This window comes from Cibotium barometz, chromosome 50 (assembly GCF_041138505.1).
Source record: "Cibotium barometz isolate CiBa-2024 chromosome 50, ASM4113850v1, whole genome shotgun sequence".
Lineage (NCBI taxonomy): Eukaryota > Viridiplantae > Streptophyta > Polypodiopsida > Cyatheales > Cibotiaceae > Cibotium > Cibotium barometz.
The window spans coordinates 1,213,917-1,226,571 of record NC_141095.1 but is presented as its reverse complement, the minus strand read 5'-3'; the positions used below and the strand labels follow the sequence as shown (position 1 = coordinate 1,226,571).

General features: G+C 46.0%; 1 protein-coding gene across 2 annotated transcripts in view; it reads left to right on the top strand.

The window, feature by feature from the left end:
- LOC147609704 (Transport protein particle (TRAPP) component) overlaps positions 1-12,379 on the top strand; it is a 41,874-nt gene extending 29,495 nt beyond the window's left edge. The window contains exon 4 of one of the 2 annotated variants that reach the window (XM_086786907.1): positions 12,062-12,379. In XM_086786907.1, the coding sequence (XP_086643033.1) occupies positions 12,062-12,090 (29 nt within the window). In that variant the 3' untranslated portion in view covers positions 12,091-12,379. Of the gene's footprint in view, positions 1-12,037 lie in introns of both variants that reach the window. The other variant, XM_086786906.1, reaches the window with a different exon arrangement.
- Positions 12,380-12,655: the final 276 nt, after the last annotated feature.

Below are 12,655 nucleotides of genomic sequence, written 5' to 3'. Positions count from 1 at the left end.
GTAGGTGCTGGATTATTATCCCTTCTTGACCGCCAATTAGGGGCATGGCTACCACCTTGGTTGTTTTGGTGATTCAAGTTAGTGCGGTTGTTACCTCTATTTTCCTTGGCTTTAGTGCCACACTCATCATCAACATGTCCAGGTATTTGGCAATGAGTGTTGAATCTATTCTTTTTGGGAATATTCTGCCAGTAAGGAGTGGGTGTTGAGGCAAGGTTTTTGGGATCAGTATTGTTGCCTTGAGGTTTGCCTTGATTACTTGAGTTGATGTTCCCCTTTCCTTGCTGCCCTTTTTGAGTAGAGGTGGTATTGGACACAAGGGCCCCCTCTTGAGTAGAGAAGGAGGATTTCTTGGGATGAAACTGGGCATGCAACCGAGCGAAGTGTAGGAGCTAGCACTCACACTCATATAGGTTAGGCATAGGTTCTAGACTAATGGTCTGTGTGACAAAAGTAAAGAAACTAGGAGGCAACTTGTTTAGTAAGTGATAACCTGGTCTTTCTGAGACTTGGCGGAGCCAGTGGTGGCGTACTCCGTATTAAGGCGTCAGTATTCAACAACCCTAACAGTCAAGTCATCACTCTCTTTTATAGAGAAAATTTGGATTTTATGCTCAAGATCAATGCGACGCGTGCGATCACGTGTTGCATCTCTCTTTGCAAGGTGTGTCCATCTGTCAGAGACAGGGGAACTGCTGGAGTTGTGAATGGAACTCCGACAGAAAGCCTTGCATGAGCTCCACTATGGCAGTGGCATTCCTAGCCTCCCAAAAGCGGATAACTTCAGGAGGTGCTAGTGAGGGGTGGGGTTTTGGTTCAAGTCCCTTCACTAGGTTCCAGGAACCTTGGGAAGTGAAAACTTGTTCCATAAGATTAGCCCAGGTGGTGTAATTAGACCCATTGAAACGAGTCTTTTCTGTGAAAGCATTTCTGGGCATAGAGACGTGAAAGGAAGCAGGTGGGGGGTCTAGGATGGCTGGTACCCAAATCCGGAGTGTAAAGAGTGAGGAGGAACTCCAGAAAATCCACTAATACCAAGCACAGGTGTAGGACATGGCAAGGGTACTCCATAAGATGGAATATAAGGTTGGGCACTCGGCATAGGTGGAATACCTAGTTGAGGCACAAATCCTTGAGTGGGCAAATAAGCAAGAAAAGGAGTAGTGCCAGAGATGGGTTGGTAAACAACCTGATACCCAGGAATGCTGGGTGGCAACACAGTGCCAGGAGGCATAGTGCTGATATATCCTTGTGTTGGGTAAAACCCATATGTAGGATCCAATGGGGGTGTTGCTGGTAATGGTTGCATGCCAATACTAGCAGGAAGAGACATGGGTTGGGTGGGAGGGTTTTGTGCTTGAGGTTGTGCAATATTCCAAAACACATTAGGAGCAAGAACAAAAGGTGAACCAGAAGAGAAAACAATGTTACCTCCTTGAACACGAGTAATCTGGGAGCGAATTGTGCTCCTAGACCCTCCTCTATTTGGGTTCACATAATTCCAGGGATCGAGGGTAGTTGATGGTACCATATGTTGAACCTGTGCTATAGAAGATGGCACCCAAGTAGAATTAGGAACATAAGTGCTCGAAGGCACATACGAACCTGACGCGGTCACCGGCAAAGCTGATGACAATGGATCTCCGAACGACCGAGGAGGTACTTGTCCTTCTTGAGAAAAAGTCCCATACTGAAGTCTAGGCTGTCGGCGAGACTGAGCAGCAGGGCTCTCTAGATGAGGCTGGATACTTGGGTCCAGTACTGGCACACTGGCTGTAGGCATGTATTGTCCTGTGGAAGTGAAGTCTGATAAGCTCGGACAAGAAAGATGAGATGCCAAGGGTGTAGAGGGTGAGTAGGTGTAAATGGGCTGGTCGTCTCCCAATGAAAGACGTTGAACAGGGCTCTCCAGTGAATAAGAAGTCCCATCCTCCGTGTGACCTATATTTGAATAAGGCGAATCAACATCTGGTAAGAAAGGCTGGTCCTCCGGAATTGTGGGTAGACGATCCATGCTGTGTGTCATGTGCACAGTGTGTATCTACCGTTTGCTACAGGCACACAAGACTAGCTTCAAGGTTGGGGAAGCTTGGAGCTAGGTAGGCTAATTGGCGAGCTAAGTTAGGGATAGACTAACAGGCGGGCACCCAAGTATGGACGGGCGGGCGCCCAAGTGTAGACGTCCGATGACTGGCCAAGAGCCTATAAAAGGGTGGCCAAGGTTAGTCATTAGTTCAGAGAGTCTCGCGTGCCTTTGTGAGAGCTCTCTGGTCAGGAGCGTGGATCTAGTGTAGACGTGCACCTGCTTTATGCAGCCGAGGCCGGCAGTAGTCTCGAGGCCCGCGAGGGTGGCTTCGTGGCGGTATGGGACGTCACGAGGTAGAGATTGGTCGGTACGTCCATCTAGTTAGCTCAGCTTGTGGCTCGTGGGGACAGCCAAGACTTGTGGGCTTGCCCACGGCTGTCAAGGTTGGGAGGTGAGTCAGGCCTGCACCCCCTTCACGTTTGTTTGGTTTGTTTGTAGGTTTCGAGTCTTGTACCAGGAGCGTTCTACGAGGAGATCCTATGGGGATTTGACAGTGGTATCAGAGTAAGCCTCGAGAATGAGCAAGTTGGTAGGTAGAGAAGATGAGGTCTATGAAAAAGTATGAGTTCGAGAAGATTGTTGTTTTTCTGTATATACTGCTGTTTTTTCAGATTCAGTATGTTGCTTTTGCATCGTAGGAACCCGTGATGAAGGTTTGGTCTTGTATGGGTTGTTTGCTTTGCAAGAAGAAGGGCTGGATGTGTTTTTTTTAACTGTATAAACAGTTTGAGAGAGAAAAAAGAAAAGCCAGTTGGCTGTATGTAAGAGAGAGAGAGAGAGAGAGAGAGAGAGAGAGAGAGAGAGAGAGAGAGAAGGTGATGACTGTTACTGGTGGCGCCTTAATTGCTGCGCAGCCCACTTGTGTGAAGAGGCCAGCAGCATGAACGTTGCACCAGTCAAGCGGGTAATACACACACGCTGACAAGCGGTGCCCGTAGGCAGGCTGGTAGGCAGAGGTGGGCAAGCGGGCAGGCGAGTGGTCTAGCACATGTAGGCATGCACACGTGGGCTGTATGCGCAGCCAGGCGCAGCCGAGCAACTGTACTCGCAGGCGGCCAGGTACACACGCGCAGGCAACAACGGATTGCAAGCGGCTAAGTTTTGTGCGCAGGCAACAGCGAATTGCAAGCGGCTAAGTTTTGTGCGCAGGCGACAGCTTATGCAAGCGTACGGGTGGCAGACAAACGGGCGTAGCAGAAAACGGGAAAAGCAGGTGCTGGTTTTTTTTTAGATTTCGTTTTTTTTAAAACTAAAAAAAAAACCTACGCTACCTTGCTTTTGTTTTTTGCAGAACCTTAGAGAAAGGGTTTTAAAAACCCAAGTTTTGCTTTGTAAGTGTTTTTTTTAAGAAAAGCAGAATATATATATATATATATATATATATAACCCAAAAAAAAACACAAAAGCAAAAGCTAAGTTAGCTTTTGGGGAAGCCTATATATTCCCCTTAAGCGGGCCTCTTGCCACACATCTCTTTAGCTCTTAAGCTCTCTAGTACTCTTCCTTGTGCAAGATAAAACTTTTCTCTCATCTTGTCCTCTTCAAGATGTCGACCCAAGAATCCGAGTTGGAGTCCATTCTTGAACGTGAAGACCTGCCGGCTACGGAAGCCACCGATGGCGATCTTTTCGACGATTTTGTTTCAAAACCAGATTTCCAAGAGTTTAAAGTTGCTCTTGAAGCTTCTTCCTCGGAATGTCAAGCACAAATCGTCGCGTAGATGCGGGCTTTACAGAACTCCATCTCTTTGTTGACCACTACCCTATCTACTCTTTCGGGTATGGATACTTTGGCATCTGCTTTAGACCCTAATATTACTCCGGAACAGTTTGGGGGTGATCAAAAGCAGCGTACCAAAGAGATAGTGGACACTTGGCTACATAAGTGGCAAGTCCATTTTCAGTTTCATCCATATGACGATGGCAAAAAGATTCAGTTAGCAGCAGGTTTCCTCTCAGGCAAAGCTTTACTTTGGTGGAAAGAACTCAACCCTAAACCAACGACTTGGGCACAATTCGAAGAAGTCTTCAAGAAAGAGTTCCTCAAGAAAGAGGATAACTATGATATTGTTGCCCGGTTTGCTACTTTGACCATGACCTTGTAGAACCTCACTTATGAGATCTATCTCCAAAAATTTAGAGACTTGCAGATGAAAGCTACGAAGATGGATTCCACTACTCTTTTGAGTTTCTTCGTAGCCGGTTTACTGGACTCATATCGTTTACAGGTTAAAAACAACAAATGTAAAACTTTGGACGAGGCCATTCATTCCACTCGTATCTATGATAATACAATGGTCTCTTCCAACTCTAAACGCGTTACCGAGTAAGGGAACAAGCACAAAAAGAAGTTCTTTGCACCGATGGCTAGCACGACAGAAGAAAAGTCTTCGGACCAACCTTCGGAGAATTCAACTTCGACCCCAGCGAAGAAACAACGTCTCCTTAAGGCTTTGAAGCTCAAGAAGGAGGAATATTGCTTTATTTGCGAAGAAAAAGGACATATGCGTAACGAGTGCTCGGAGCAAAAGGGTGCAAAGACCAATGTAGGACCCAAGCCAAAGGTAGCTAACCAATTGTCTTTGACAGGTACGTCAGTTACTGTACTTTCTCGTCCCAGTTCATGTTCTGATTGTCTATTCAACTCTAAAGTTTTTGGCATGCGTGATCTTCTCGGAGTTTATAGAGAAGTGAATGGCCATAGAATCTACATTCTTCTAGACCCTGGCAACTCACATAACTTTGTTAATTACAAACTTGTGTAGAAATTGGGTCTTGACACAACACCCAGCGATCATACCTATGAGGTACGCTTACCTGCGGGTCGGCAAGTATGGGATCGAAAGGTAGAGACGTTACCGATATGGATTCAGGACTACGAAGATACTCTGGAGTGCTATATTATGCATCTAGAGCATGTAGACTAGTTATTAGGGATTGAGTGGTTTAAGACTCTTCAAGTCCAGATAGATTGGTCTAGTCATACTTTTTCTTTTAAACATAGGAACACCCGATATAGTATCTTAGGTGATTGTATACATCCCTCTCAGGGAGCTCTTGTACATACAGTTGATTTTGAAAATATAATGGATTCTTCCTTGTATATTGCTTTCCATTGTCTTGATTCCACTTTCTTCATTTCTCATACCTACTATGGATGTTAATGAATTAAGTGTGTTTGAAAGCAACGAATTGAAGAAGATACTTGATTTGTTTCAAGATGTATTTCCTAAGGAACTGCCATCGAGCTTACCACCTGAAAGGGCAGTAGATCATCGTATTGACTTGGTCCTTGGTGCTCACCCTGTTAGTATTCCATCTTACAGGATGAGCCAAGCTGAGGAAGATGAGTTAGCCAAACAATTCGAAGATTATTTGAGGATGGGCTAGATCTGTCTAAGTAAATTACCTTGGAGTGCATCTATGTTACTGAAGAGAAAGAAGGACAACACTTGGAGAATGTGTATAGATTACAAGAGATTGAACAAGGTGACAATTAAGAACCGTTATCCTCTCTCTAGATCAGATGACCTGATTGACCGGTTAGCCGGAGCGAAGTATTTCACAAAGATAGATTCACGTACTGGCTATCACCAGATACGTATTTATGAAAGGCATGTCGAAAGAACCGCCTTTCGGACTAGTTATGGCCATTACGAGTTTCTCGTATTATCTTTTGGGTTAACCAATGCTGCAGCTACTTTCCAGCAAATGATGAACGATCTTTTTCGTGAATATTTAGGAAAATTTGTGGTTGTGTTCCTAGATGATATTTTGATATATAGTCGTACTCTTGAGGATCATGTTAGACACCTCACGATTGTCTTAACTATTTTAAGACAGAATCGACTCTATGCTAAATTAAGTAAATGTGAGTTTTTCATGACAGACATCATTTACTTGGGACACAAGATCACTATAGATGGATTGAGCATTGACTATGACCGAGTTTAGAAGGTTCTGGCCTGGTCTATATCGCAGACAGTGAAACAACTTCGTTCTTTTCTCGGTTTTGTTGTTTTTCTTCGGAAATCTGTGCGGGAGTACTCTCAGCTCACACTATCGATGACCGACTTGTTGAAAGGTCGTGGACGTAAGTCAAATCAGCCTATCACTTGGAATAACGATCTGGATATAGCCTTCAGACTTTTGAAAGATAAAGTCAAGGAAGCACCTATCTTAGCATTACCCGATCTTAGTCGTTCTTATGTTCTTGAAACTGATGCCAGTGACTATGTAATCGGGGCTGCTCTATTTCAAGATGGTAGACCTGTTGCTTTCGAAAGTAAAAAGCTAGACGACACTCAATTTCGTTGGCCAACCCTTGAGAAAGAGCTTCATGCTGTGATTCACGCTCTCAAGGTTTGGAGACATTATTTATATGGTTCCAAGTTTGTGGTATTGACTGGTATTGACTGATGATCAGTCAATCAAGTATGTGTGTGATGCAGATGATTTGAGAGGAAGGAAAGCTCGATGGGCTGAATTAATGCAAGATTTTGATTTTGAGATTCGTTATCGAAAGGGGTCCATGAACAATGTTGTAGATGCGCTTAGTTGAATTAGAGAGGTGAATACTTTGTCGTTCACCAAGATTACTACTGACTTATTTCAGTCATTGAGAGGGCTTTGCAGGATTGATAGTTGTTTTAGTCCATTTTGGCAGAAGATCCAGGATGGGAGCTCATTGATTGACCAAGACTCAATGACTGAGCAGTCTACCATTCAGGTTGCAGGAGGTTAGTGGATGATTCGGAATGGTTTACTATTCCGTAATGACAAAATTTGTATACCACAGATCTCGGACATTAGGTCCAAGATTCTTAAGGAGTGTCACGACGTCCCTTCTGTTGGACACCCTGGGGTACACATGACATTATCGTTAGTGAAACACACTTTTTATTGGCCGAAGATGAAAGGATATGTAGAAGATTATGTTCTCAAGTGTCAAGTTTGTCAAGCAAATAAAGTTGAACGCTTTAGACAGGCTGGGATGTTGCATCCTTTGCAAATCCCAGGTAATGGGAAAGTATTTCCATGGATTTTATTACTGGATTGCCGAGAACACATCAAGGCAAGTGATTTTTGGAAACTTGTTTTTGAGAAGTTGAAAACAACTTTGAATTTGAGTTCCTTAGATCATCCTCAATTTGATGGGCAGACTGAAAGAGTTAATCAAATATTGGAGGATATGCTTCGAGCCTATGTCTCCAAAAGATAGAGTTCATGGGAGGATTATCTTCCTATGTTAGAATTTGCATATAATAGTACTAAGCATACGAGTATAGGTTTCAGTCTTTTCATGCTTATGTATGGCTTTCAACCTAGATCACCTGTTTACAGTGGGATTTTCAGGACTTCAGCATGATGCATCACGTAATTTTTTTGTAAGATATGTAAGAAATGTTACAAGTTGCGAAGGAATCTATTAGAAGTGCTAAAGACAGAGACAGATTTTATTCTAATAGACATCGTTCATCGAGAGAGAGCTCTGAAAGAACGATGGTGTATTTGCGAGTTCCGAAAGATTTCAAGACTTTACGGACATGTCGATCTCCGAAATTATCCCCTAGATACTGTGGACCATTTCGTATTACACGACGGATTGATTCAGTGTAACTGAAGTTGAGAAAAACAGCAGCTTTCTACACTGCTCGTTTGTCATACCTTCCAACACCTGCACACATGAACAAAGAATTTTGGAGTCCGTGTATCATAGAAAATTTTGAAGTCCATGTTATGATACATAGAACCTAGATTTTGTACACCTAGCAAGTCAAATCAGATACACTGATCGAAGTACCCACACAGTCGCAAGAACTTATGATGCTTTGTACTTACGAAACACAAACAGAACACGAACTCACAGCTTTTATGCATGAAACTACCATGTTTAATGTGTAGGCTTAAGGTCACAATGCATCAGCTTTAGCAACACAGGTTGTAAATTCTAACCATCCAAAGAGACTACAAGAGTTGGAACTTGTAGAGTCTACAACATGTGAACTTGAGGGCTGACTACAATGCAAAAGAGACCTAGAAAATATTGCTGGAGCTCAAGAACACCTTGTTGCCATGATTTCTTCGACGTTCCAAAGACTCGGTGAAATGTGCTCTGCATTATTGATGAATACTTTGCCTTGTTGTTTTAGGTCACCAGCAAGAAAAGGAGTGAGAACAGACTGTTCAAGATTTTGATAAGTAACAGTTAGTTACTCCTCAAGAAATCATAGATGTCGAGGACATGACATTTGTTCCACACGAACCTGAAAAGATTCTTGGATTTCGTGAAAGAAGATTGCGTAATACGTTTATCACGGAATACAAGATTAAGTGGAAGGATCGTGTCGAGGAAGATGCTACATGGGAGACATTGACTACCCTTGAGAGAGATTACCCTGGCTTTTTAGTGACTCAGGAGTGAGCTCTTAGAGGAAGGGGAGTATGTCATGTGCACAGTGTGTATCTACCGTTTGCTACACGCACACAAGACTAGCTTCGAGGTTGGGGAAACTTGGAGCTAGGCAGGCTGATTGGCGAGCTGAGTTAGGGATAGACTTACGGGTGGGCATCCAAGTATGGACGGGTAGGCGCCCAAGTATGGACGCTCGATGACCGGCCAAGAGTCTATAAAAGGGTGGCCAAGGTTAGTCATTAGTTCATAGAGTCTCGTGTGTCTTTGTGAGAGCTCTATGGTCAGGAGCCTGGATCTAGTGCAGATGTGCACCTGCTTTATCCAGCCGAGGCCGGCAGCAGTCTCGAGGCCCGCGAGGGTAGCTTCGTGGCGGTATGGGACGTCACGAGGTAGAGATTGGTTGGTACGTCCATCTAGTTAGCTCAGCTTGCGGCTCGGTGGGGACAGCCAAGACTTGTGGGCTTGCCCACGGCTGTCAAGGTTGGGAGGTGAGTCAGGCCTGCACCCCCTTCACATTTGTTTGGTTTGTTTGTAGGTTTCGAGTCTTGTACCAGGGGCGTTCTACGAGGAGATCCTATGGGGATTTGACACTGTGTGCTCTCAAGGTCTTTTTTTTTCCCCCATGAAAAGATCCTTTCATTAGTTATAAAAAAGCCCAATGGACTACAAACCCTCTCCTGCTCAGCCTGATGGGGGTATCCTTAGGGGCGGGCGAGGGGGTTGCGAAAGAGTCCCTCTGAGGTGGGGCAGGAGGGGCCTCCATCAGAGTCTGAAGCTGAGTGGAGGGCGAAGCGGGACGGGGGGGAGCGCGGAGCGGGGAGGGAAAGACCAAAAGCGAGGGGCGGATGACAGAGGGGGGGAGGCGAGGGGGAGCGGGAGCAGAAGGGCGCGAGAGGGGGGCGGGAAGGGTGTGAAGGGGGCGGGGAAAGGGGCGAGGGCAGGCGGGCAGGCGGGCGCGAAGGGGAGGGGCGGGAAGGGCGCAAAGGAGGGGGGGGGGCGGGGAAAGGGGCGAGGGCAGGCGGGCGCGAAAGGGGGGCAGGCGGGCACGAAAGGGGCAGGCGGACGCGAGAGGGGGGGCAGGTGGGCAGGGGGCGGGACGCAGACGGGGGCGAAAGGGGGGGGGGGCAGACGGGTGCGAAAGGGGGGCGGGCACGGCAGGGGGGGGGGGGACGACGGCGCGAGCAGGCGGGACGAAGGCGCGAGCAGGGGGGAGGCGAGAGCTTCAGCGAGCGCGATGTGAATGGTATACCATCTGTGTGCTCTCAAGGTCTTCAATCCCTTTGCTCATGATAGCTCTGATACCATGTGAGGGCAAAGGACGAAAGGACCAAATGTATGAGAGATCAGAGCAAATCAACACAGCATGAAATGAGTGAGTGTATATATGATGAAATCGAGTACAAGAGCTCGGTGTGAAGGAGCAGAGAGGGCTGCTGTCCTGTGCTGATGTTGAGGGTGGAGAAGGCCACATTCCAAAGCAGACGGTAGGCTGCTGTCCCAAAGAAATGAACAGAGAGGGCTGCCGTCCCGATGTTGAGGTAAAGGAGCAGAGAGGGCTGCTGTCCCGATGATGGTGGATGAGGACCGCGATCCTGAGGTAAAAACGCTGGAAAGCTCTACTGTAGCAGAGAGGGCTGCTGTCCCACTGATGCGATGTAGATTGAAACGCTGATGTACTGTAGATGAAGGCTACTGCAAAGGTGAAGTACAGCTCCTGAGAACAAGCGCTGCTGATCCAGAGAGGGAGGCCGACAGTAGCTGTAGGTATGGAGTAAAATGCAGCCTGTAGAGGATGGAGCACTGGAAGCAGCAGAAGGTATGAGGTGATGCGCAGCCTGCAGATGAAGAAACACCAGCAGCAGCAGATATGGAATGATGCGCTGCCTGTAGATGAAGAAGCACCGGCTGCAGCAGATTTGGAGCAATCTTATTCTTGTGTGTTGTAGCTGAATTATGATGAGTTTCTTATATATATGCTGTAGGGCTGCTGGTTGGTCAGGGAGAGCTGTCGTGACTCGGGCCAGCAGCATAGACAAATAAATGCCAAAAAAAGACCCTTTTGGGCTGGATAAAATAGCGAGTTTGGGCATATGTTCACACATTGCAGCTCTTTTTTCATCACATATTTGAAATTCAGAAGCAATATACTCCAGCAATCAATATTCAAGTACGAGAAAAAATCAAAGCACCCAAAAGTGAAAAGCAAAAAGTAAGAAGTTTAGAAGCAAAGAGAAAAAAAAACAACTAGCAGGGTATCTGTTCATGGTTCCATTTTCTCTGGGATGAAACCTAGCTCTGATACCAGTGAAATGGGTTTGGCTCTACTGAATTATGTACTTAATCAAAATAGAGCTAGAACTCAAAACGATTTGCTGTCAGTCCAAAATGAGCGGATGGACTCTGCTGGGGATGAGACTGCCTTCAATAGCCTCGCTGCATCGGGCCTGCCATATATGCCTAGCAGCAATGCTGCTAGTAATCTTCCTTCTCTAACCAGTGCCCGGAGACCAGGTCTCTGATGATGGGGCGAGAGTAGGAACTGCATCTATCCTGCAATGAGATAATTGGAGAGCCTGTCCTCTTGCTGCTTCCTAATAGAAGACCTTTGTTGTTCAGGCCATTGTCCCCGGGTGATAATGCATGATGTGGACCACACCGGCGTGTAGAGGCGAATAATCCTCTGCCAAACCTGTTGTGCTGTAGGAAGTCCCAAAGGCGCTGGCCGTCCTCCAATGGCCAACCAAATGCCAATTGCGAGGCTGTGATGGGCTAACTGTCAGAGGAAGAGAGTGATCTTCTTGGCCGAAAGCTGCTCCACAGACGCTTCCAGAAATCTCCGAGGAAGCGGGAGGAAATGCCTTGGGAGGCCCAATGGTTTGCTGCTCTGGAGTGCCATCTATCACATGCATCTAGATCTTGCGATCCATCCTCACCGTGAAAGAAGGGGGTGGTCGGGTTCTTGGGGCTGAAGGGATCCTGGCACTCCCAGTCGCAAGGCATCGGACATGCGTCAAAGGTCAGCTTTTCCAAGCCATAGCGGCCAAGTGCTGTCATTGGCTGGAGGAGTCTCAATGTGCCACTGATGCTCATAAAGGCCAAGAATCCTCACTGTCTGGAGTGAGCCACCACTAAAAATCCTTGGATGGGGAGATAGTCAGCCAGCCTTGGGGTTCAACTGAAAAAATGAGCATGGGCCCCCCATCTGAACCGAGGACTATTAGGGGGAATACCATGATGAGTGAAGGCTTCGAGCTACTGTTTGTGCACCGTGGGGGGGGGGTTGGGGGGGGGGTGATCCTGGATGGGGGTCTGCCAGTCAGGAGGTATGGCTGAGTTGATGGCGAGGGTGCACTCTGCATATTAATTGAGGTCAGCTAGGCAAGCAGATTACTGCTGTACATTGCAGAAAGGAGCCCGTTGTAGTTTGTAACTCACATGTAAATGCCTCGACCTCGAAAGACGTGTGCATTTTTCAATTCTGTACATGTAAACATGGTGCTAAGTTTGACAAGCCCACACTGAGAAAAAACTTTACAGGTTACGACATTTTTGTTTTGACAGGTTCATTTGTTGTTCGCATCAAAGCGTAAGGAATAGCAGACCGTTGGTCTGATACCACAACAGGGCTTATGCTGGGCAGATAATAACCAATTTGCCTTAAGAAAAGATTGGGCACTTTTGTTTTTGTCTTAACGAGGGCAATGGACGTGTTCTCACCGTGGTGTGTGATTTTCTTGGGACTTCGGTGTTGAAGATCATTTGCTGTTGGAAGGCTATGTAAGGATCTTTAGATTACTGCCATTGAAACTTGTTAAGCCTGTTTAATGGAATTTCTTCGATCAATACAAAGTTTACTGTCATCCAACCCCGAGAAGAAAATTATTGGAATGTAACAACTTGGGCATCTCATACAAATAGTTTGTAAATGTGTGATAAGATATCAAGGAGTCTCGAGAAAGCAGCATAGCATCATCTAAGTAACGTCTTGACTGGCATATGTGGATTGGTCCTGCATTCTTATTAGTTTGTTTTCCTCATCCAATTAAGAGGCCATGATTTACAATATCTGCCCCTCAATTCGTCACAATAAATACTTAGCTGATAATTATTCCTCATTGAAAGAATGAGTAAACAATATTTTTTTTGGGGGTTTAA